General features: G+C 39.5%; 1 protein-coding gene across 12 annotated transcripts in view; it reads right to left on the bottom strand.

Annotated features, from left to right (window-relative positions):
* Nucleotides 1-26535, bottom strand: part of rims1b (regulating synaptic membrane exocytosis 1b) — a 91224-nt gene that overhangs the window by 55681 nt on the left and 9008 nt on the right. For 11 of the 12 annotated variants that reach the window (XM_065965393.1, XM_020652311.3, XM_065965508.1 and 8 more), the window contains exons 2-3: nt 8680-8893; nt 3184-3204 (exon numbers count right to left, since the gene is read on the bottom strand). In XM_065965393.1, the coding sequence (XP_065821465.1) occupies nt 3184-3204; nt 8680-8893 (235 nt within the window). The remainder of the gene's footprint in view (nt 1-3183; nt 3205-8679; nt 8894-26535) is intronic. The other variant, XM_065965429.1, reaches the window with a different exon arrangement.

Here is a 26535-nt window from a genome sequence, read left to right as displayed (position 1 = left end):
ATAGCTACTTACAACAGCATCCTAATGTAGGGCTTTTTATTCAATCTGACATCATCTCAACAAGCTGAGTATGGAGAGTTATTCACCGTCATGCACGCATAGCACTTAGACTTTGCTTCTATGTTTTCTTCCTTTATGCATAAAAAGAGTATCGCTCTAACATTTGGCCAACAGACAACCTCAACAAATCACACAAGAGAAATCCAAAGCTTGACAGACCTGTCAAAAAGACAGAGTGCTAAAGCCAGTCATCTTTAATTCTTAGGATTCGATTTCATAGAGTGATATATATAACAGATGTGAGCAGGTGATTCACAGTAACAACTCTATACTGAACTATGCTTTTCTCTTGTATTTGCTGCTTTGACTCCATAACAGAATCCAGAGATTCCTCTTTCTGCAATAATAATAGCAATTGAAATAGCAATAGCAATTTTAAAGCACAGTCATGAATAAGATATAGAGATCAAATCAATAAAACATACACACCACATAGCAATCAAACACCAAAAGCATAAAAGAAAATCAAATAAAAACCTGGAAAAACATACTGCACATACAAAAACCACACATGATCACATATACTGTACATACACGCACAATGAGATACTTTTGGTATGCTTGGGAGAAAAGATTTGAGTTTAGCTTTAAAAGTAGAGAGTGTTGTGAGGGACCTCAGGTCGGGAGGTCTACGATCTTATTCTGAGTATAGCTAAAAAGACCCCCACCTGATGATCTGAGGGGCCAGGTTGGGTTGTAGACTTTTTATAATACTACAATAAAAACTGGTTTCATTATCTTCACTTCTTTCTGACTTTGATTGGATTTATAAGTAACAAACGGTCTGGTGACATTTGGCAGTGACCAAGCATTAAAAGGGACGTGGTAAGTGGACAAAGTGGAACATACACCTGGGCCCCTCCCGTCTCCCCATGGCAGGCTGGTCTGGTCTCAAACACACAGGCAGGGAAAGCATGCACAGGCATGTGTGTGCATCCAGTATGCATCCAGATAAATGTCTTGGGTAGTGTGCTCTCTAATAAGCATGCCAGCTAGAACGCCAGTCATCCATCCGTAATTTTGTTATTGAGATTTATTTCAGTATCCATTGTTCCCCTTTCAGCACAGCCATGCCTACAGCCATAGGAAGAGGGGTCAGGACGGGTCAGAGGGGTCAAACTAGGGCTGTACTAGACTCAGATTTTTGTCAGTCGAAACAGATTTGTAAACTTGGATTTTTCATCCTTTACTTTTCAGTTCAGCTCCACAACAAACTTTTATCAGCACATTTATCAGAAATGACTGCCTGATTGTTATTTTTTATTCCAGCTGGTTACTTCTTTAAAACACCAATAGTTACATTTTGTGGAGTTTCTAGTATGTATTTAAAATCGACTTATTTTTTGAATCATTAGTTATACACACTCAACTTAAATTTCAATACAAAATATGAACATGTAAAAGGTCATGTCTGTTTTTGACTTTGCCCCATCTCTGAAGAGGAGATCAGAAGAGCTCAGCTCACAGTCCCTGAATCCCTGAACAAGAGCCACTGAGAACCCCTTTTTTACATCAAACATGCTGTATCTAGAGGATAATGGGAGAGGAGGAGACATCTACAGATAAATCAGTTCCTGTTCATGGTGGAAACTGAAGAAATATGAACTTAAAAACATGTTTAGCATAAGCTATGATGAAGCTCAGCTCGCAGCCAATCCTGGTGTTCCTCTGTCCACACAAAGAAGAGCATAATAGAAACAGTTGTGTTTAACGTCAAATGCCTTTTTGCATTGTTTAAAATAGTTTTAATTACTGGGTCTGTTTACTGGAGAGGGCTGATTTGGCTCACATTTAAAACAAGTTGAATATTTAGCAGTAGCAGTTAAGCTAGCAGCCTCTCCTGACATCCTGCGTCTGTTATTTTCAAGGTAAAATAGCTTCATTATTGTATCTGCTTTTAATCACTGGGTCTGTTTGAGAGGTCTGTGGATAATTAGTCTGAAGGAATCTTAATCTTGACATCAATCTGAGCACCTAAAAGCTAGAAGAAGCTCAGCAACCCATCCTGATGTCCTGTGTCTGCGCAAAGAAAGGCCTTAAACACTGACTTTAAAAAGGACACTGTTTCATTATGTGTCTCATGGTTGTAATTACTGCGTCTTTTTTTGTCTGAGTGGAGGAGACTTCTGTTCAGCTTCCTGTTGAAAGTTAAGTTCACATTCTAAGAAAAAAAAAATCTAAATAAATAAAAAGCACAACAGATATGGTCTCAAGTTTCTGTTTTCCTATTTCTATCAATGTGTTGATGTATGGTTAGGATCATAGACTGTAAATAAGGTTAGGATCTTTCTTTAATGTTGATGATTTGTGTACTGCTATGGATAAATAATTGTATTGCAATAATTTTTCTGTGCATTTTTACTTTGCATACATGATGTCATTGTGTTTTTAAGATGCTTTAGTCACTTGGGGAGTTTGTTTATGACCACAGCTGCCATCACAGTGCGTATCCCCTAATTTTAAAGAGTTATCCCCTGACAGAGACCATTAGGTCAAAACATTTGAATTCCTGATTTTTTTTTGTGTCATTGAGGGTGCCGGTTTCTCTACTTTTACCTTCTGCTGTTTGTTTTTTGTTTTTTTCAGATTTTTATTTCACAGTGGACAGAGTCGGTAATCACGGAGCGAGAGAGAGAGGGGAATGACATCAGACCTGTGTACAAAGGGTGCACATACCACTAGTCCGCCGTCGCCCCCTGTATACTATACAGGCAACCAACCTTCAAAGATTACACTCTGCCATACTATTGCTGTTACATTTCTTATAATATGCAGTTGAAATAAATAAAGAAACATGATAGTGCTCTGATTCAACTGACAAAACACGACTGGGTCATTTTGACCTAAGGTTAATTGTTACACTTTTGAGGCAGCCCTGAGTCAAACGCCCTGCCGACAGCCTTCATAATGGCTCATGCTTGCTCTGCCAGTCAGTTTTTTTTTAAGGGTCTGCATTCATTCTCAAAATCAGAGAACCGCTCAACCACAATGATCTGTGACTATAAAAGTGAGGAGTGGGTCTGAATTCCTGTTCTGATGCTGTGAATGAGCACAGACCCCAGTATGAAGGGGAGACATTAGTGGTGACCCATGCAGTAAAATCCATCACCCAGCCGGCCTTACCCTGTCCTTCACTATGACACACTTTGCAAGGGGGAGGAGACAGACAACGGACAAAGAGTTAGTTTGGGTTACACTGGAGACAAAATCCTCTGAGAACACACGAGTTCCACCTCAAACAGTACAGTGACACTCAAAGTTAACAAAAGCTGTGAACTATTGGGGACTCCCCCCTGTTCACTTAAGTCTGTAAGCTGTGAGTGGATCTGTACACACACTTCCTCCGCTTCACTGCTCCCTTGGCTCTGCAACCGATGGTTTTTCTTTCAGCTGGAAAATCATAGAAGAGTCTAAAACATAGAAATCTGTTCATCCTCTTTCCAGAGTAGAAATCAACTTTCTTTAAAACAGACATGTTCAAAATTTGAACAATGCAAGTGTTTTTTGTTTTTTTTGTTATCTATTACCTTTTGGTGGCACAAACATCACAATCACAGCACAGAGAAAACACAAAAAAAAGATGCTAACCACTTTGTCCTCCTTTGTGGCATGCAGTCCAGGTAGCAGTGAGAATTGAGAAAAAGTAAAAAGGTGGAAGTGGAGCCAAAGAGGTGAAGAGAGGAAGGAAACGAAAGAGATGCAGAAAAGTGTCATTTGTAAAAATGGGAGATCAGGAAAGATTGTGGGGAAAGAGGAGAAAAAACAAAGGAGAAAAGTGGGAACAAGAGGACGTGGTGCAAACATTTGTTAATAACATTCTGCAGAATTGGAAACACATACTTCATATTTAGTGACAGGGTGAGTGAGACGGTGGGAACGACAGCATGTGAACGTATGACACATGTTAGGCTGCAGCGACATGCATGACCCAGCTTGGGATGACCTTGGTGTGACGCATGACCTGTGACATCATCAGGATGTGTCACAGTCCTTTTCAGCATGAAGAGAAAACTGAGACAACATGGAGAACACTCCTGAACACTTATTTCTAAGATAAACGTGCGCCTGTCCCAAAACTGTTTCAAAGAAGAACTGTTAAAGACACTTTGTTTGTGGCTTAAAATGAACAATTTAAAAAGTCCATATGTCAGTGAAAGGGCAAAATAAAAGCTTTTTGGATGATCTTTAAGCTAAAATATCTAATTGTCTTTGCTCAAATAACAGGATACATGTGAATTTATTTTTAAATACTTTGTTTTTACTTTGTTTGAATATAAAAGGCTTAATGAATTATGTAAAATTGGTTGTACATGAAGTATTCGCTCTGCTATGTAATGTTTTAAAAAACTTCTTTAGAAGTATTTGGAATGTAGATGTACCACTGTTTCATTCGTTTCCTTATTTATGGTGATTTACAAATACCTAAACAAATTCCTCCTAAATGTAAACTTTCTTAGCAGTGGTTTGAAAAGGCTTGCGGTTTGAGATATAAAACTTCATAATTTAAAGTTTAACTTGACTAGATTTCTGTGTATTGCATGTGCGTAAATACATTTCAGATAGCATACAGTACAGATTGTTTAAAGTATGTTTGGATAAGAATTCAGACAGAGGCTGGATGTTAGCAGAGGCTAGATGTTGACAATAACATAAACCACAGAAAAACTCTCGAGGGATTCCATGGTTTAAAATAAAGGTTTATAGCTGCATTTGTGCACGTCATTGCTTCTTAAAAAATAAGCACTATTTGGGCTTTTCTAAATATGTGACAGATGCAATGATCATGGGACTTTTCCAGGGTTTCATAATATATATATATATTTATATATATATATATATATCATTATATGGGACATTCTGCCGAATTAGTTCAAAGTGCAGTCCCATTACAAAAAAAAGGTTGAACAAAACAATTAAGTATTCAGACATGGATATTTACTGAGATTATATTAAGATCTATTTAAACCCAGGGCATTAAATGAGATAGTGATAAGCTAAATAAATAAAAATCATCATAGGGTACTTTCTATTGAGAAGTAGCTGTCCCCAATCCTGACCCCTAAATTTCAATTCATGTAAATACCACTTAAAACATTTTTTAGATTTGTTTCAACTGTGTAATTTAAAAGAGCTTTATGATGAAGTTTAAACAAACATTGAAAGACTTAGATTTATTGTGGGTTTCATTTTTAAATGAAAAAACTATGCTCAAAAAATCATGTCCCTTGTTTTCATGTCACTAAAATAAAATAAAAATAATATTTACAGAAGGGAAGTAAACATAATACTAACAGGTTAACATAATATTGTTTTTATCATAGTTTAATACTATGTTTCGGTAGTGACAAATTTGAGGAGAGGAAATACATTCCAAAACAGTCTAAAAATACAATATCAAATTTAACTGTTCTTTTACTAGATATGTGTACTTCAGATATGTTACAATATATATAGTTTTTTTTTGTAATAAAACTTTAAAAAATTCAAAATATTTTCAACATGACTTTGAACAAATTTGGTAGAATGGCCCATATATGTATAATTGTATATTTAAGCTGTAATTGCATAAAGATGGCACGTGTTATGTTGTGTAATGTTTTACTCCTTCATATATAAACTATATACTGTATTTAGGTTTTTGAGAAATCTGTCCTTGAGATGAAAATAGAAATGAGACTTTTTATGTTAACAAGTTACATTATATGTAAAGAAGCAAACAAGACTGGCACACCAAGGAGCTCCTGTTTGACGAGTAACCTTTGGAGCAATTCTTCTCTATATGTCTACGTGTGAGGATTCTTTTCGTGTTTCTGGATCCTTTTTGTGTTTCTGGATCCAGAACCCATTTAGGGATGTGTGCGTCTTTATTTACATTTTTTGAACAAGTTACATTATATATAAAAAAAAAAGGTTACATTATGTATTTGGAGAAATACATTTTAAAGTTTTAAAAGTCTTATTTGTTATATTCAATACTCCATCTTCAGCAGAAAGTCAGTTTGATTAGATTCAGAGAAAAAGAAAAGCACTCCTTTAAAGTTTAAGGATGTAAATGTCACAGTTAAGCATTTTTCAAAAAAGACAGTGTTGGTTATTTTTAGCAATGTTCTTTCAAAATGACTACATTTGTGTTGGCTATAGATTTCATTTATATCATGCTAGTCTTACATCTTTATTTCCATGCTGCCTGCTGTGAAAGTGATATTACTGTCGTTACCAACAGGGATGTTATCTTTATCTCCTACACTCACTGCGGCCCCTCAGTTCTGCATTAGTGCGATGCCAGTGTGAGTTCAGGGCCAGCTGGTCTGGGCGGATACAGAACAGATTGGGGACCAGCAGGCTGAGGGTGGAGGGCCCATAGTCAGGTAAGATACCCAGGAGGAGGTGCTCTCTCTTGAGTTGGAGGGAAGCCCAGAGATTGCGTGGATGGAGGAGGGCCGAGTCTTAAAATAGTGTAAACATGTCCGGCATACGGATGGGTGCCTCATTGAGACAAACCTGGACTAAATGAATGCGTACAATTTGGTGATATGGTTTTGTAATAGTGTTTTCAAGAGCGCTAAAAGACATTGTGGATCAAGTTAAAGATTAAAATGTGAAGCAAAGTCTGAGGTAAACAGGTCAGTTAAACAAATGAAAAGCCTTTATTAGACGGCATGTTAATGTTGCTCCTTCATAAAAACTCTAATGACTTTAGTCATGAAGACTTAAAAAACTACATCTTCATGTATCTCTGTCCAAAAAGTATCTATGACTTACCTTGTTTGAGTCCAGGGGGCGCTATTCTCATTCACATTTTAAGTTGACCCTTTTTCTATTTATTTGCATATTCATATTTCTTTTTAGCCTCACACTGCGCTACATAGACAAATGCCTCATTTATTTATTTACATGCTTAAATAGGGTTAGAGTACATTGTTGAACATAAACATGTAAATATGCCAGATTGTAGCCATAGGCTAATTTTCCATTTGGTGACCCCCGGACTCTCTTCTATCCTTGCCCTTAGGTCAAACATCTGATTAATCTGCAGAGATATCCATACAGCATGGGTGAGTATTAGACAGATACGAGATAAATAGGTGGAGACGACTACCTGAAAACATCTGGAGGCATGTTAGCATAGGGCTTCTGTAAGGTACAGCATTATATATGCAGAATAGAGCCCGATCGATTAATCGGCCAGCCGATAATATCGGCCAATATTAGAATATCAAGTGACTATTGGTATTGGCTAATTTTATCGCAGATATTCGCAGATATTATTTGTTCACCAGTCAAATAGCCTTTCATTTGAGTATCATTGTATTACACTAGCAGTTCTCTTTCACCAGCAGAGTGTTCGACATGGAATACAACAAGCATCACCACTCTCCAGTGAATGTGTTATGCAGTGATGCACGTACATGGGCAGTTACTTTCCAGTTGAGTGACCATCCTATCTTCATTATATATCTTTTCTGCAAGTGTACAATAACAACATTTGAGGATCAAGCGTTTAATATGTATATCGATATCTATCTATCTTTCTCTACAGATTGAATATAGAAAGTCTAAGAAAGATATCGGTCGATATATAGGTATCGTATTTTTTCTCGCCGTAGGCCCCAATCCCATATCGGTCCAGTCGTAGAAGAACACTGATTCTAACAAACCCATGATTGGGTTTTTACACCTTTTCAAAACTTTGATGCCTTTGGAAAATATTGTTACTGCTATATAAACAGGTAAATGGCAGTCAACTGGAGCCACATTGTTTACACACTTGACATGCGTCATTCTCCACGTTACCTGACGAACACACCCTCCCAATTTTGCGTTTTTTATTTATTTTTTATTTAGGCTGCAAAAATGTCCGGTCTCACTCCCTGCTCTGACATGGCCTCCTGCCCTGCACCACAACTGTCCTCATATATCCAGCCCCACCACCACCACCACCACCACCCCAGCATAAACCTGCAGGATCCGTCTGGGGACTTTAAAATATGATCTCATCATTACTCAAATCGCTGCATGTAAAACAAATATGCAGGAAGTGATGAGGTCATAGGCTAGGCACCAAAGTCTACCTCAGGTCTGTTGATGCTATAACCATTTCAAACATGAGCGAACTACATATGCAAACCTGACCTTTCACACAGCTGTTTTCAGGGTAGTGAGTTTATTGTAGGGTCTTTGTTGTTGTAGTTTTTGTATATTTTAAAATCCTATTTGAGATGTGTAAGCCTATTTGCTTGATTGGTCCTGTTCTTTATTTTTGGCATGTTGCTTTAGAAGGTCAGCACTGTTGTTGTCTAACATGCTGGCTTGTGATGGTTGCAGTGCATTCACAGGAGAAAGGACACACATCCAAGTGAGCTACTGAGCTTCAGTTTTTTCAAAAAACAGATCAGCCTCTGATTTAAAATGAACAATAAAGGGCCTATGAGTGATGCAAAGCCATTCTTACACACACTTTGGAGTCAACAAAGTGTGTCACAGGGAGCATCAAAGCAGACAAAAACAAACACAAAAAGCAGAAGAACCGCACTCGACAACAGCCTATACCGCAGGAATGAGGCGAGTGTGAGAGAGGGAGAAAGAAAACGTGGGAGATCAAAAAGTCAGGTTTCTCACATTGTTGGAGCGCAGAGCAACTCGCCCTCCACAGCGAGCGCAGAATTTGGTCTGGCAGTAGGAGCAGAGGTGGCCACAGCCGTCCGCAAACTTGGTCTTGCGGCAGATACCGCAGGTGGGCGCGTCGTCCTTCTGCAGGGTCTGCTGACGCCGTGTGTCCGCCCCAATGCGACGCACCTCCTGTTTGTAGCTCTCAAACTGCTGGTGCAGTGTTCTGAGAAAAGAGGAGAGAATAGAAAGAATACAAATTAAGATTTTAAGACCTTTTGAACTTGACTAAATTCACCCATCCATGCTTTTTAAACAGCTCTGACTACTATGTAATCTTGTATCAGAAAAACAAGACAGGACATGGAATAGTTTCTGAATTGGTAAATAATTTTTCAAATATAAGAAATGTAAAAAAAAAACTCAAAGTTGATGTTATTCACACTCATGTTTGAGAACATTTGAGTATCAGCAAAATAACTGGCAATTAGGGCAGCAAAAATTAAGGTGCCTTTCAAATAAAATAAAAAAAATCATACACGCAATTAAATCTAACTTCAGCTCAGTTGTGCGCTCTGCAGCTCACAGCGTTTGCCCTTTTTCCTAATGCTTCTCAAAATGCCGAGTGATGGAAAGATCCCAGTGTGAATTCCAAATCAGTCCATGTGAAAACACCCGCAATGTTGTCTCAACAAAAGAGTCAAATGAATACTGCATTAGCATAGCATATAGAGGACCCAGGACCGGCACTTTAATTACTTTGCTGAGTGAGACAGATATTAGAGCGGAAGGAGATGGGTTCATTCACAGCTTTGCAGCCAATTTCTCTTTTCATGGAAGCAGACAAACTCGGTGGTTAAGTTCCCGTCAGCTCCCTGACTTTACAGTCGTGTCTGCAAGTTGCTTGTACTTTTAAGAAAATGCATGAACACTACCCAGAGCTGCATTTACACTTGCAGAAGTAAAAGCGAAACAATAAGACTTAATCCTCAAGAGAAAGTGGTAATATTGGAAAGCCAACATGGTAAATGGTTGATCACCTGGCTCTATTGAAAGCAGACATGTCCTCTCGCCTGTATAGCTCAGCTGCTGGATAGGTAGGTCACTGATAGAAAACATATTCTCTGATCGGCTGACAGCAGCTTTTTCTTGTAGAAGAAATCAAACAGATAATAGTCCTCCAACATGACCCATCCACAGTCCAGGGACAATAAAGAAAACTTTTGGATAAAAAAAAAAATCTGTCCTTGTGGAGGCTTTGCTGAAAAACAAGCTGTCCAAACAAACTGTTATGTAATTTCCACAGAATGTACAGTCTCCATAAAATCGTTCCTAAGCTGCCAAACAGAAACTTTCCAGGAAACGAGCTGACAGAAGACAGTTTGCACAGTTTCCCTGCTGCCTCTCTCTGCCTCTCCGGTTCATCTAAGAGTAGAGACAACCGACTGTCACCACACAGAGCTGAGACAGGGAGGTGACTCTTAAACGGGGGACATGTCCGTCCAATCAGCTGACTGACACGGGAAGTGGTCGGGATGAGGCTGTTAAATAAAATCTAACATGAAAGTGATGCTGAAGAATATTTACTTGAAAAATGCACATTGATGACACAATAATAAAATGCAGACATGTAGCTTTAGGCTGAAATGTTCCGTATGATCAAGTCTTTTATGCATCTTATTACATTACTTGCCATGTTACATTTATTTCTACAGGCTACTGTAAAGCTAAGTGATGCAATTGTCCTCACAAATCCTCAAAGACCCTCAGGTTATTATAGAAAGTATTTTTCTATAGACTTTCTGTAATACCCTGAGGGCTCAACATCTTTTTTACAATTCTACAATTCACTTAGAAAGAAAGAAGTAAGAAAGCCAGAAGAGATGGCTGTCCTTGTCAAATGGCAGTGGTGGGATTTGAACCCACTCCTCCTGAGAAACAAACCTATTTCTTTGTTAACACATTTTCTATACAGTTATATATTGACGTTCGCACTTCCAACACTTTGTAGAGTTTGTCGAGTATTTCCAGCTATAGTAAACTGAGGGGACACTTAAAGGGATACTTCACCCATTTGCATTAATATTTGTATCATTAGAAACCTGGTAGTATTTTGAATGGTCGTGCATCCCGCCCTCATTTTCCCCTGAGATGAGAAATCTTTGTATTTCTGAGTCTGAAAAGGAGCTTTCAGTGACTCAAAGATCGTCTTTTTTGCGTCACTGGAAGCTGTTGCGACTACAATGCTAGTTCCTCATATTTTCAACCACTGAAGCTACAGACCAATCACAGATCAGTGGGTGGAAACTCACGCCCAGAATCGAATCTTTCTTCATTAGATAATGTAAAAATAAACAAAAAAGATGAAGGACAAACAAACTAGACTTGACACAAACCTCAGCTAAACTGATTCATTGGTGATTTAAATGGAAAAAAACAACATCATAACCCCCACGGCACCGACGTCACATAAGTGACCTCTGACCGCGAGGAGCTATCCATCCTGCCAATGCGAGTCCAGGGGATGAGCCAAGCCCATGCACCATGGGAACAGCTGTCAGAAGCAGAGGGTGCACAGCCGGTTGTCATAGTAACGTGGTGGCGTCAAGCACTGGGTGTCAGCAGGTGTCTGTGCAGCAGCTGTTCCTGTTCCTAGAGCCGCCGTTTCATCAGTCTTCTTCACCGATTTCACACATTTATGCAGATAAGCTGCAGCAAATGTGTGTTTTGTGTCCTCAATCAAAAAGGAGTTCTGCAGCAGCGAGACGAGACTCGTCACCTTCAACTAAACTTCTCTAGATTTATCCCCAGGGGAATTCTAATAACGAGTCTGAATATTTTCCATCGACATGACAGGTTATACACAAAGATGGTACTCCACTGCTGTTGAGTGAAATGTTTCTATTCATGATACATGCATTATTTCTTGATTCTTTTTTTTGTTGGAGCTTACATTACCTCAAATATTTCCAGCAGTTATCAAAGCCAGAGAAATACTTAATTTTTTAGTTGTAACAGGACGTGTGTTGTCCTGGTGGCTATGACAGACACGACATGTATATTGTTGCCAAGGAAACATCGGATTCTACGTCAAAGACTGCTGCATAAGGAAGCGGAAACAGCTACTGAAAGCTGTCGTACTGCTGCTGTATGTGCTGCTGTGATAAAAACATCATGTGAGTTAAACTTGGATACATCGTCGGTAAACATATTCTCTTCCTTCTACAGTAGCTAATACTGACAGTAACAGTTTTACTCCTCTATAGAGCAAAGAATTAAGGTTATCTTAAATACAAAGTATGCAGCTAAAGCATTCATTAAACATGTGACCGAATATTAAACATTTACAGCCTAACAAGTGACCGAGTGACTCACTAGATTCATGCACTGGGAGTCGACACAGAGCTCCCATATGGATCATGTCTACAACAATGCATCTAATCAACACTTCCTTTATGTAGATCTAAACTAAACTCTACTGTACATTAAGTCTATGGGTGAGCCTGGTAGGTATGAAAACATTATCAGTCTGAAGACAGAGGTGTCCTGTTTGGGTAGGATTTGCGCTCTCTGTGTTCACTCTACTATGTGTTCATTGATTACAGGCCCGAGCACATTGCTTCCGCAGGGTCGGCCACCATGCCTGGGATCACAGGTGCTGAGGGAGAGCTATTAATGAAGCATGAAATGCATGAATTAAGTGTTTACTTTCCATTTTGTAATTTTTTTTTTTAACTCACAAAATGTATATGCAAACGTTTTCCCCTCCAGTTAGTAGGCTACATATATTTTTTTAAAGACTACAAGAGACTTCACAACAACATCACTATAATGGACAGCTCCCTGTCTATTTCCACACAACAAGCATACAACAGAGTATGTTTGGAGAACATAGTGGAGTATAGCCCTTAACCTTTAGCCTAGTTTACAGGAGTATATTATACATCATATTACACAGCTTCATATCATAAAAAGTATGCCCCATTAAATCAATTTATTCCTTATGACTTCCAAACTGTTTTCTTTTTCTGATATAACCAGGGCCTTTTTAATATCGTTGTGCATTTGAGTTGATGGGTGAAGGTGTCAAAGCACCAAAATCTGTAAGAACAGTTTAGATAAACAACAAAAGGACCTTAAACTTAAGGAGCTGGTCTGAACAGATGCTTTTAAGGAGATTTTAAAGGAGCTAGAGGCAGGCACAGCTGATGTTCTCCCTTATATATTAGATTTGGACAAACTTTTGCTTATTGCATTAAAGTAATGTATCTTGAAATAGCCATATGTTTGAATGTATTGCTACTCATCGCTTGTCCCTTGAGCCAAGTACCGAACTGGTGTGCTCCCTGTGTAGCAGTGTGGAGTAGTCCCACTCTGACATCTCTCCACTAATGCATGTCCACTAATGTCCACAGGTCCTGTTTGTGCATGTGTGAGAAGCATATCTCTTAGCAGAGTGTAAACCAGAATTTCCTCTCAGGGATTAGGCTAATAAAGTATATAAATTCATAAAAAAATATATACATATCAGGTAACCCTACTTCTTCTACTACACATCCCTAAGATGCATCTCCAGTTTTAAACTATTTTAGAGAAGATACTGTTGTGATGATCAGGTGCTATTACAGATGACCACAAGGTGGTGATAGTGGTTAATCATAAAAGCTATGAGACAAAGTTAAGTTAGATAGCCGAGGTAGAAGATGTATGCTAACTACACAAGCCATACAAGTGTACAACACGTTTGTGTATGAAAGTCCGGATGATAAGAACAAGTTGGACATTGTGCTTGTTAACTTTGATGCACATTGCTCTCCAAAGAAGAACGAGACATATGAGAGATATATTTTTCGGTCTCGGATGCAGCAACGACGTGAGCCTTTTGATAGCTTCCTTACAGACTTAAGGCTAAAAGCACAGTCGTGCAACTTTGCAACATTGAAGGACTCTATGATCAGGGACTAGATCGTTTGTGGCGTGGAAGATAAAAAGCTCAGAGAACGGCTACTGAGGGAATCGGAGCTGAAGTTAGACGGAGCCATCACCATTTGCAAGGCAAGTGAGCTGTCTCAAATGCATGTGAGGATGTTCAGCGAGAGAGAGGCGGGAACAGCCAACGTGGGTGACAGTGTGGCTGTTGATGCTGTCTCAGGCAAAGGAGGACAACGCACGCATACCCGGCAGACGCATCGGACTGATGACTGTAAATTCACCTGCAAACGCTGTGGCTCACAACACAAGCCGAGACAGTGTCCAGCATTTGGTAGGTATGCTCGAACTGCCAAGGAAATAACCATTTTGCTAAACAATGCTTCTCAAAAAGAAAGGACAAAAACAAAGGAAGATCTGTAAATATAGATGAGGAGACAGATCTCAGTTTTTGTTGGCATGATAAACTGTGAAAATAAACCAGAAAAAGAAATCAATTCCATAAATGAATACAAGTGGATAGCACCACTGCAAATAAATGGAACATTAGTCACAGTAAAGTTGGACACTGGTGCGAAAGCTAATCTAATAAGCATGTCTGACATTAAAGACATGAAGATTAAGCCAAAAATACAAAGAAAAACACTTGAGCTGAAGGACTACAATGGACAAGACATCGAGTGTTTGGGCACATGCCAGGTAAGAGTGACAGTGAAAGAAAAAGTGCATCACCTACTATTTTCTGTTGTTCCTGAAGGACTTGATTCACTGCTAGGTGATAAAGCATGTGAAAATCTGGGGCTTGTTAAAAGAGTGTATCTCATCAACACAGCAATGAATGCACCAAGTGACTCTGTTAACTGCATCACAGAAATTTGAAGATGTGTTCAGGGGTTTTGGTATGTTGCCATTCACATACAAAATTCAGCTGAAAGAAAATGCACAGCCAGTGGTACATCCTGCATGAAGAGTCCCGGCACCACTAAGAGAGCGCCTTAAGAACGAACTGGACAGGATGACTACACTGGGTGTGATAAGAAAAGTCGAGGAGCCAACAGACTGGGTCAATTCTATGGTATGTGCTAAGAAAAAAAATGGCGACCTGAGAATATGCATGGATCCAAAGGATCTGAATGAGAGCATTAAGCGGGAACATTATCAGATTCCAAAACGTGAAGAAATCACTAGTGAAATGTCAGGTGCCAGATACTTCACAAAACTTGACGCATCACAGGGCTTCTGGCAGTTAAAACTGGATGAAAGTAACACAAAATACTGCACCTTTAATACACCGTTTGGCCATATTGCTTCCTAAGACTGCCGTTTGGAATAATTTCAGCATCTGAAATATTTCATAGAGCCATGGAGCACATTATCGAGGGGCTGGAGGGAGTGTGTGTCTACGTGGATGACATCGTCATCTGGGGCTCCACACTTCAAGAGCACAATGACAGGCTTACCAGATACAAAAGTATGGATTGAAGCTCAACAAGAGTAAATGCCAGTTTGGAGCTCAGGAAATCGTTTTCCTCGGAGACAAGCTCTCTCCACAAGGTGTCGAGCCCGACCAGGAAAAGATAAATGCCATAAAGAACATGCCAAGACCCACAGACAAAACAGGTGTCCTGCGCATCATGGGGATGGTGAACTTTATAGGTAAATTAATTCCTAATTTATCTGCGAAGACATCCTGCATTCGTGAACTCCTGCACAAGGAGAAAGATTTCAAGTGGACAAAAAAAGCATGAAAATGAGTGAGAAAGGCTTAAACACACACTGACAACTACACCTGTTCTGGCATTTTTCGATCCCACAGAGGATCAAATTGTCAACGGATGCATCAAAGGATGGTATCGGGGCAGTACTTCTGCAGGCTGAAGGTGAGTATTAGAAACCTGTTGCCTATGCCTCAAGGTCCATGACAGAAACTGAATGTCGATATCCCCAGATAGAGAAAGAATGTCTTGGGTTAGTGTTTGGCCTAGAGAGGTTCCACAGCTATGTATATGGTCTTCCCTCCTTCACTGTGGAAACAGACCATCGTCCACTAGTGGCCATAATAAAGAAGAACCTGAATGAAATGACACCAAGGATACAACGTCTTATGATGAAACTGCAGAGATATGACTTTGAACTGATTTATACACCACGAAAGCACCTCATACTCGCTGATGCACTCTCACGAGCGCCCACTGGAGGCAGTGTGAGTACGACAGATGAGGATGTTCAAAGCCATGTGAACATGATTTCTTCTGCTCTTCCTGTATCTGACACAAAGTCCAAACAAATAGCCGAAGAAACAGCAAAGGATACAGATCTGCAACGTGTCATTGAAAATATAAAAAATGGATGGCCTGTAGGTTCCTGTCCATTGTTCTATCACATCAGAGGTGAGCTGGCTGTCGCTCAAGCAAGACAGAATCGTTATTCCACAGAAGCTGAGACAGGACATTCTACAGAGGATCCACGAAGGTCATCTCGATGTGAAGAAATGTAAAAGAAGGGCGAGAGACACAGTTTTCTGGCCTGGCATCAATAAAGACATTGAGAAACTGATAAGCAGATGTGACACATGCCAGAAACACAGGAACAAGCAAGAGCAAGAGCCCATGGTGGTAGCTGATGTCCCAACAGCGCCATGGTTTAAGGTAGCAATGGACTTGTTTCATCTCAAGAGTAAAGACTATTTGGTGGTTATTGACTATCACTCAAACTTCCCTGAAATGGCTTTACTATTAAACACATCATCAATGTGTGTCATAACACAAGTAAAATTCATTTTTGCCAGACATGGTATACCAAACACAGTGGTAAGTGATAATGGACCATGCTTTAACAGCAGAGAGTGGCAGCAGTTTGCAAGAAAGTACGACTTCAAACATGTGACATCTAGTCCACTGTATGCACAGTCAAATGGGAAAGCTGAAAAAAGAGTCCACATCCTTAAGCAACTCCTGAAGAAAGCTGAAGACAGTGATTCAGATCTGTACCTTGCTCTACTCAGCTACAGAGCATCACCTCTCGAGTGTGGATTATCACCTGCCAAGCTACTGATGAACAGAAAGCTGCGTACAACACTGCCAAGTTACATCAAACAAAAGAGACGTCCAAAGCTGGAACAAAGACTGCAGCATCAGAAGATGAAGCAGAAGTCATTTTATGACAAAACTGCCAAGCAGCTTCCCACACTGTCAACTGACAACACAGTCAAGATTGAGGAACCTAATGGTTGGAAAACCAAAGCCACTGTTCTTCAAGAAGTAGCTCCACGGTCATTCACCGTAAAGACTGAGGAAGGGCAAATCCTTAGGCGAAACCGTCGCAGTCTGTTAAAAACGCAGGAGTTCAGTGAAGAAGACAGTGAGTCTCCTACAGACAACAACACAGGCACACAAACTTTGATGGAACCTGTGGTGAGAAGATCTACAAGAGAAATCAAGAAACCTGATAGACTGAACTTGTGATTTAAAAAAAATAATAATAATTAAAGGTTATGTTCTTTAGTGTGTGAGCTAATGTTTTACAGACCTTTCAAACTGCTTTTATGTTTATATAGAGGTTTGCAATGGCATGCTAAGTTTTCTAAATATTGATATGTTGCTATGACATGTTTTGTTAAGAATAGCACTGTTAACAAATCTGACACTTATTTTGTTTATACCCTGTTATGTTGCCTCAAAGGAAAGGGGATGTGATGATCAGGTGCTATTACAGTTGACCACAAGGTGGTGATAGTGGATAATCTTAAAAGCTATGAGACAGAGTTAAGTTAGATAGCCGAGGTAGAAGATGTATGCTAACTACATTACCGGCAATAAACAAGAGATTGGTAAACTGACAAAGGACTAATATTCTTTTGCAAACGACGAACAAAACAACTGTGACCTGATTAGAAGCAAACCTATCCTGTATATCAACTTCTTAAGCTAATACCCGAGCTAGCTTAGCTGACATATCCTGGCTTATGGTACGGCAACATAAATATACACAAAACTTTAAACAACACCCAGCTAGTATCTTTTTGTTCAATTAATCTTGAAAACAGACTTTGAAGAACATACATGTAAGAAAAAACAACTTTTGATTTACCTGAAGGTGTAAACTTCCAAACTCAGCAAGATAGCCACCGGTTTGGAAGCCAAGCTAACATAGCCTGACCAGGATCAGTGTTTTTACATAACACACAAATTGGGCTATCCTTTAGAGTTCACTTCTCATTACTGTAGCATGTGTCTGTATGAGTACCATGTGTCTGTAGGAGTAGCATGTGTCTGCAGGAGTAGCATGTGAATGTAGGAGTAGCATGTGTCTGTAGGAGTAGCATGTGTCTGTAGGAGTACCATGTGTCTGTAGGAGTACCATGTGTCTGCAGGAGTAGCATGTGAATGTAGGAGTAGCATGTGTCTGCAGGAGTAGCATGTGTCTGTAGGAGTACCATGTGTCTGCAGGAGTAGCATGTGAATGTAGGAGTAGCATGTGTCTGTAGGAGTAGCATGTGAATGTAGGAGTAGCATGTGTCTGTAGGAGTACCATGTGTCTGTAGGAGTACCATGTGTCTGTAGGAGTAGCATGTGAATGTAGGAGTAGCATGTGTCTGTAGGAGTAGCATGTGAATGTAGGAGTAGCATGTGTCTGTAGGAGTAGCATGTGAATGTAGCATAGACTGTAAATATTACGGTCTGTAGCGGCATGAGGCTGCAGTTTTAGGACCGTTGTTTCTCATGACATTTTATTGGGTTTAATGTGAATCAAACTTTTATAGTGTGATAAACCTTTAAATGGCTGTTAAAATTAGTATTTTGATGTAAAACTAAAAAACTAAAACTGATTAGAATAATTATTTGGGTTTAAAAAACATTCAAACTGATGTTAAAATTATTATTTAAATCAACTTTTAAAAATATGTTAGATTTTGTATTTTGGTTTTAAAAAATGTTTAAAACTATAAGTTGTTTAACAGGAAATAGTATTTGAATGGCACACTGCCTTAGCTGCTGTTTTACAATGGTCCAATAGGTGGCACTACCGCGGTCCTACAAACGGCATCCTCCAGCTCTGCAGCAACATAAAAGTGAGAGAAGTTGACCTCTTCTAAACACTGTTGAGTGTTTTTAGTATTTTTAGAATATGACAGTGGCAGACAGTAGGGTTCAGGTGGTTCAGGTGTAGCAGCTACACTGTGGCTGTCCCCTCTCTGTAGGATACCCCAGTAGTGGAGTAGAGGACCAGCAGGGAGAGACAGATGTGCCAGATGTCAGATGTGGGTTAGCCCTGCTTTGGTCTTGTCAAAACAAGAGTTCACATGTGCATACATACACTTACACAAACGCAGGCAGACAAACATAAACAATGAAAAACCCACATGTATGGGTTTGCCTTGGCCCTGGGGTCTCACTTTTTCAGCTCAGCACGTCCAAGACTTCCACTTCCTCCCCTTCTGCCTTTCTCTCTCTCGTTTTCTTTTTATCACTCCCTCATGTGTCTCCACTCTTCACCAGTCATTGGTGTGGACTTGTTAATTAGCACTGCTATGAATACATTGCCCAAGATGGGGAGGGGAGAGGGGGACGCTGTGTGTGTTTAGTTGTGTGTGTGTGTGTGTGTGTGTGTGTGTGTGTGTGTGTGTGTGTGTGTGTGTGTGTGTGTGTGTGTGTGTGTGTGTGTGTGTGTGTGTTTTTATATGCAGCGCTATTTCTGTCTCATCAGCTGATTCCTTGTGATGCCCAGCATGGGATTTTTTTCTCAGTTTGATGAGACAAAAAAAGTGAGATAACAAGCAGTCTGTTTGTTTTGGATCTTCGCAGAAGAGAGGGCAGCAGGATGTTACCCTGTGACAAACTTAAAACTTATATCAATCTTCAAATTCACACACAAGTCAACAAAGGACTCATCTCATTTCTATTTCACCACTTTGGATTTGGTATGCTGAAACAACATTTTCAGCTCTAGCTAGCTACCATAAAACAATGAAAACCCCAAAAATATGAAAACTCTGGCCCAATTTGTTTTAAAAACAGAACAAATAAACACTATTTATTTGTAGTAAGTAATTTAATGTTTCACTTTAACAGTTTAGGATTTGAGGTGCATGCTCTTGTTCCTCTAAACTATTGTTTTACCTAATAGTGCTTAAATCCCACTATCAAAACAAGGTGGCCATTTTGCTTTGGCATCAAAGCTCACAGTCCAGGTTGTAAGTTGTACAAACACAAAGAATCTGGCAATTGTTATCATTTCACCTCTCCCTGAAGACTTAACAACTAAAGATACAAACATCTGAGGGACACTGGGACGAGGTCAGACAATTCATGTAATAACCCATGAGCTACCCTCAGCAGCTAATGTAAGCATCAACCACTTCCTAGCTTTAAATATAACATTAGGCTATACCTTTTCTCTTGTACCTTTAAAACTATCAAACAGAAAAAAGAAGCCACTATAAGACACTCCGTAGCTTATATTGCTATGTCTGATGGTAGCTCATTGTTGATTAAATACATTGTTTAATATGGCCCAATATCACTCTGGAAACAGTGACATAATGATTTTTCTGATTTTGACATTGCATGATATAGATATGCACCCTTAAGTAAGTCAGCTAAGCATGCTAGCTTTTTGTAGCCTGCTATTGAGTAGCTGCAAAGATGAAACAACCGCTCAATCTCTTCCTTAGACTTTTACTTATTTTTTAGATTTTGAAACACCCATCAAAGTATTGCAAGTTTTGCATGTAATAATATTCACACAATATGTTGACGTGAATAAAGAGGGGAGATCCTAAGCTGAACAGATGTGTGATGCCTCTGGTTTTCTGAGGTAGTATTGTCCAATTACTGTTCAGGATTTGTAACACTAAAAGTTGATACAAAGCAATCTAGCCTTCTTTTTTTTAGAGCTCTGAAAGTCCAAACGATAAGCAACCTAAATAGAAAGTCCCAGCACACCATGACAGCACACTTGTGGTTGTTGAATGAAAAACATGTCTGCATCTGATGGAGCTAGAGACCGGGACAGACATGTTGAAGCATGCTGTGTAGAGTCAGGGGTAAAACTGAAAGGGAGAAGAATCAGACAGGGAGCAGACAGGGTGGGGTAAAAAAGGAAACATGACGGGGAAGAACAGGTAAGGAGTGTCCCAGAAGTGTTCCCGTTTAAGAAAGAGATGAATGGACAAACGGCTGTCTACAGGGAGGAGGAGGTGGAGGTGGTGATAAAAGGCAAAAGATGAACAAAGAAAGCCAAAACGGAAACAAGCGTGGGCCAGAGACCAGCAGAGAAGAAAAGCCGATGCATCCGGAGCCGCTCTATAAATACCATTTGAGAAGAGGAGTGTGTGATGGATAGAGGATAGAGACAAATTTATGAAAAAGGAAGTGGAGGAAGAAGGAGAGGAGAAAAAGGAACAGATAGAGCTGCTCGGGAACACTGTTGATCTGCTTATGAAAAAGCAGCATCAGGGATTTATTGAAAGTGTTGAAACAATATCCAGAAAAATCATCACAACCCTGCTGGTGTAGGCTGTGTGAAAAGAAGAAAGAAGTCAGGGAAGGGAAGGGAACAAGAAGAGCAACAGATGGGTGCTTCAACCAAACACAAATATCTTCTTTGTTTTCTTATTTGCCTGGCATGATGATAACCACCATGACTTTTACACATTTTGCCTCCCTCCTCTGTCTAAAGGCTATAAACTGGTACTAACGTCATCACGCTAGCAGAAATAAATCACCCAGATGGCTAGTGTGTATCTACGGCGATGCAGTTTCTCAAACAGTCTGGTCAATCCTTCCTGGCTTGATGGTGTCTGATTCCCAGCTGTCATTCTTTCCAGGATTCAACATACAGCCACATGTAAACAGACTGCTTGAGTCACATAAACCTGCTTGATTAGCTTTAGTTAAGCTTAGTTCTGTTTTAGAATTGGAACGTGGCAGGAAGCTAACGTCCCCTATTCTCCATTACATACAAATCAATCTATCAATAAGCAGCTATACATGTATATACATAAAATTCTGATTGTATGACTTAAGTGTGCCGCCGTCTTTGGTATGTGCTTCTCTGTTTACATGTATGTTGTTCTACAATTCTACAATTCACTTAGCAGACGCTTTTATCTAAAGCAACGCACATCAGAGAGTAAGAACAACACAAGCAAGGATCTAGAAAAAAGGGAACAATGTCAGTAAGAGCAAATGATCAGCTTTGAGTCTGATTGGACACACAGGTGCTGACAGGAAGTGACCAGAGGCAAAGCACAACATTGACGGCAGTTCTTGAGAGCTCTAATCAGTATAGAAACCATCTTATAAGTCATCGTTATCAAACAAAAACCATCGTATCAATAATATGGAGACCATCATCATTGAGTTAGTAGGTATTCATGAAAGAGCTGGGTCTTTAGCTTTTTCTTAAAGGTGCAGAGGGACTCTGCAGATTGAATGGAGTTTGGAAGTTCATTCCACCACCGGGGGGCGACAGAGGAGAAGAGTCTAGTCAGAGACTTAGGACCCTGTTGTGAAGGTTGGATCAGACACCTTTCATTGGCAGAGCGTAGGGGGCAGGAGGGAGTGTAGACCTGGATGAGAGAGTTAAAGTAAGGAGGAGATGTTTTAGTCCTTGTTTTGTAAGCGAGCAGCAGAGTTCTTGTTGATTGTTGTTTGTTTTTATGTTTTATGTGTTAGCACTATGGCTAGTTAAATTAGATTATTAAGGTCTAGTGGGGAATCATGGGAGTTCTCTCTGCTACCAGACAATATTAAGTCAACATTGAAAAATGTACATGGAAAGAGACAGTGGTCTCCTGGGTGACCCCTGTGATTGACCTACTGGTTTACATAGTTATTCCCAGCACAGTAGGACAGAACAAGAAGGCAGTACTCTTTTGGGGAAAGATTTAGACTTTCTTTTTTCCCTATTTTGGGCTGAAATCCACCACCTATATCTACACTCTAAACAGCCTCTGCTGATCTTTGAGCCAGTGTTTGAAATGAAGATGGGGGATACAGGGAGCAGTACCAGCTAAACATCAGCCTTATTGATTAGTTATAGTGAGAATCTTGGAATACCAATGTTGTCATCAACATCAGGCTATTTAAATCATAAACTGGGATTAAAATAATGTATTGTTGACAAAACCTGCATTTGTAATGGTGATAAAAGGGCCTGTGTTGACAGATAGAAAATCCTTAAGCTACATAGCTTTAGCCCATCTCCAACATGTAGCATAACACTTAGCAGCCCCTTCCTTAGCCAGTGCTCAGATATTGATACTGTACCTCTTTGTATTGATGCTGTCAGTGTTTTGCCCGTATTTATGGATCAGAGTGCCTTTTTGGCATGGACTCCTCAGTGTGTATCTGTGTATCTCTGTGTGTGTCCATCATGTCTCTCAAGCTCATACATTTATTTTTTCCTTTCTTTTCCATTTATACCTCTCTAACTCTTTCTCCTTTGTCTTTGTTTCTCGACCGCCTACATATATATATATATATCAGTTATATCAGTGTGGGTGTATTAGATCGAAGTCTGTCAAACCTCAGTAAAATGTAAAATTGAGTTTATCCTTCTCTCTCTCTTTCTCTTAAATACTAAGGGTACTGAGAGAAACAAACACACACGCAAATCACAAAACATCAGACCTCACACAGCCATCTGGGTGACATATAAGCCAGATCTCTGGTTGGTGGAGTCGTTGTGGAGTAATTATGGGCAACCTCTAATCCCCTCACTTTATCCCAGCCGCCTCAACAAGCAGCCTGCTCCTCTGACTTCACTAAAAATGTCAGTGGGTCCCACAAACCCTCGCGCAAAGGGAGCTAGGTTAAAATGATTTGATGTTGGGGTTATTTTTCCGGCAAGCTAGCAAAATGGTTTGTTTACCTCTAGTATTCATGTTAGGCAATTTTACTCATGCAGTAGAGGACATGGTGCCTCTTTAGACTCCAGCCTGCTGAGAAAACATCTGTAAAAAAAAAAAAAGAAAGTAGTTTCAAGTTGTTTACTTGTTAAAAGTCTTGTCATGCACACATTCAGCATTCGGCAGGAAGTTAGATCTGAATTGAATCCAGCGTTACCGAGACAGTCTGTCTTTACTTCTGTGTGCTCTGACTTCCTCATCATTTGTCATATTTCCTGCACAGTTTTGCTCTAATTCAGCAATAGGAGATGCCTTTCTTTGAAGTATTGTTGTAACATTTACTTTATATTGGATTATTATATCACTGCAATTATTTAATTATTATGAGGGCTGACATTAATGCATTATTATTTTTTATTTGAGATTAAACACATAGTCTCTTTGAAAACACCTAGATAAGCCTCCACAGTATCTCAGACTTATGAAAAGAATAACACTGCTGCATCTTTGAATGTCTCATTTATAAAAAAAAAACTCTTAGAAAGCTGAGTTGATGAGTCAAATGTAACATTCAGCTCGTGACGCCAAAGATTTCATTTTTTTACCGTTCCATTTAACTGTTTTCATTTGTTTTCGAGTTTCCTTTTCCCATGTAAAGTTAATGTCAAAACCTTCGATACACCAGAAGGTCCCTACATTATTTCAAAATAAAAGCAGGGTTGAATTCCAACAAGCAATCTTAGCATAATACACTACAAAAATTCAAGATAAAAATCTCACTTTAAAAAAAAAAAAGTGAAATAATGGAATCTCAAACATGCGGATGAAAATGTGATTCATCATAGTTAACTATTGAAATGTTGCGATTCATCATGAATAAAAAATTTAATTGTTTGACAGCCCCGACGATCACATTTCTAACCTCCAAGGAGGAGATGTAGACCTTGCTAGGGAGAGGGATGTCGGGGTTGACTTACTTTGCTTGCTGCCACCTTGACCAAGATAAGCAGAAAAGATAGAGCTGGATGGATGGATACTAAGGGGACACTTTATTGTCCCCTTGGGGAAATTTGTCTTGGAATCAAAGTGCTGCCAAACATTCTGCTGCTTCCAATAGAATCAATCAATAAAGAAGAAAAAATAGAAAAGAACAGCCACATGTAAACAGAAAGGCGCATACCAATGCAGAACAACACAACATATAGACGATGGATGGATGGATGGATTCTGAATTTTCCGCCTGTTTTTTCCTTATGGAAATAGTTTGGGCCTTTGCAGGGTGGTTGCACTTATTGGCCTCCACATTTTTCACTATCAATTGTCTTTACATTTGCAGATCAATTGGGAAATAATGAAATCATAACAATTCATCACATCCTGTGTGTTTATACAATTCTACTACAATTCTACAATTCACTTAGCAGACGCTTTTATCCAAAGCGACGTACATCAGAGAGTAAGAACAACACAAGCAAGGATCTAGAAAAAAGGGAACAATGTCAGTAAGAGCAAACGATCAGCTTTGAGTCCGATTGGACACACAGGTGCTGACAGGAAGTTACCAGAGGCAAAGCACAACACTGACGGCAGTTCTTGAGAGCTCTAATCAGTATAGAAACCATCTTATAAGTCATCGTTATCAAACAAAAACCATCGTCATTACCATCATCATCATCAATAATTATACAGCACCACAAATAACAGCATCTTGGGGCACCAGTGGCGCAGTGGTTGGTAAGTTCACCATTCCACTGTCCTATCTCTCCATTTAAGTCACAAAAAAATCCCAAAAATAAATGTTTTTTTAAAAATAACAAAATTCTGATGAAAATGGCAGCTCTGGGCGATATGAACTCAAATTAATATCACGATTAATTGAACATTTGACCTCGATTACGATTAATGAACGATTATTTGGTTGTTGTTTTTTTTGCCCTCATAGTTCCATAGCTGTTGTGGGCTTAAATGATCTACAAAAAGCAACATTCTTCAAACAGGTGTGTCACTCACTGTCCCTCTTAACACGTACTAATTGGGCTGTCATACAACACTCTGTGTGGCCATCACTTCCTGCGACCACAAACACAAACAGAGATGGAGAGAGAGAGAGAGAGCATGGTCAGCCTGGGTAGAATGCTTTCTCATTAAACTTTAATGCTAGGGAGGTCTGGGAGCACTAAAGAGGCCACTCACCGAGGCTCACTCAGGTCTCTCACTCTGTCTCACAGCACACTCACTCACTCAGAGTCCCACCCAGCCACACACCCCACCAGCAGCTACATATCCTGGTCCTGTGAGAGTGTGAAAGACTGTGTGCTGGTTTTCTGTCACATTCTGTCCCTTACGTCTCTGCTACTGCAGCTAATGATTAACCAAATCTCAAATCAGCCCACCTGTATCAACTTACAAACACAAGGCCGTTTCCCAAATCACACAAGATATATATATATTTTTTTAAGACGAATTAGGGCTTTAAGGACATGTCCACTAGAGTATTTGTAGAATAGAGTTTGAAACCAGAGGAATTGTTGAATTGACATATTTTTTGACAAATCCTTAATGCTCTCATTAACCTTTACCTTTTGGATTGACTATCTGTGAACTTACTCCTTTTTGTGGAGTAAGGATTTGTGATTTTACTGCTCTTTGTCTAGAGTCTACTACTGAGTCATTTGACTGTTGCCAGCTGTGTGATGCTGTACAGTATAGTTTAAGATGCTCTGCAACAAGTGCTGGAGACAGTCCTGAAAGTCTTTCTATGTGATTTTTCACACTTAAATATAATATAAATCAAGTATATCCTCTGAAAATAACTCTGTGAGTCATGACTGTCTACAATGGGTGTAACACCCGAGTCCCACTGTCTGTGATGTTTTCAGAGTTTTCAGAGTCCTATCTTCACTTTGTTTATATCGCCGGGACGACGGCTGACTCCTCCCCTCATGTATAAAAGTTGTTTAATTGAGGGACTAGAGAAAATAAGAATAACATACTGTACTCACTGCTTAACTGTGTTTCTAGATCACGCTCATTTCAGGTAAATTTACATGCAGTGTGAAGATACGAGCATAATAAAGATCGCTAGC

Source organism: Labrus bergylta, chromosome 1, assembly GCF_963930695.1.
Source record: "Labrus bergylta chromosome 1, fLabBer1.1, whole genome shotgun sequence".
Classification (NCBI taxonomy): Eukaryota; Metazoa; Chordata; class Actinopteri; order Labriformes; family Labridae; genus Labrus; species Labrus bergylta.
This window is presented reverse-complemented; position numbering and strand designations above follow the sequence as displayed.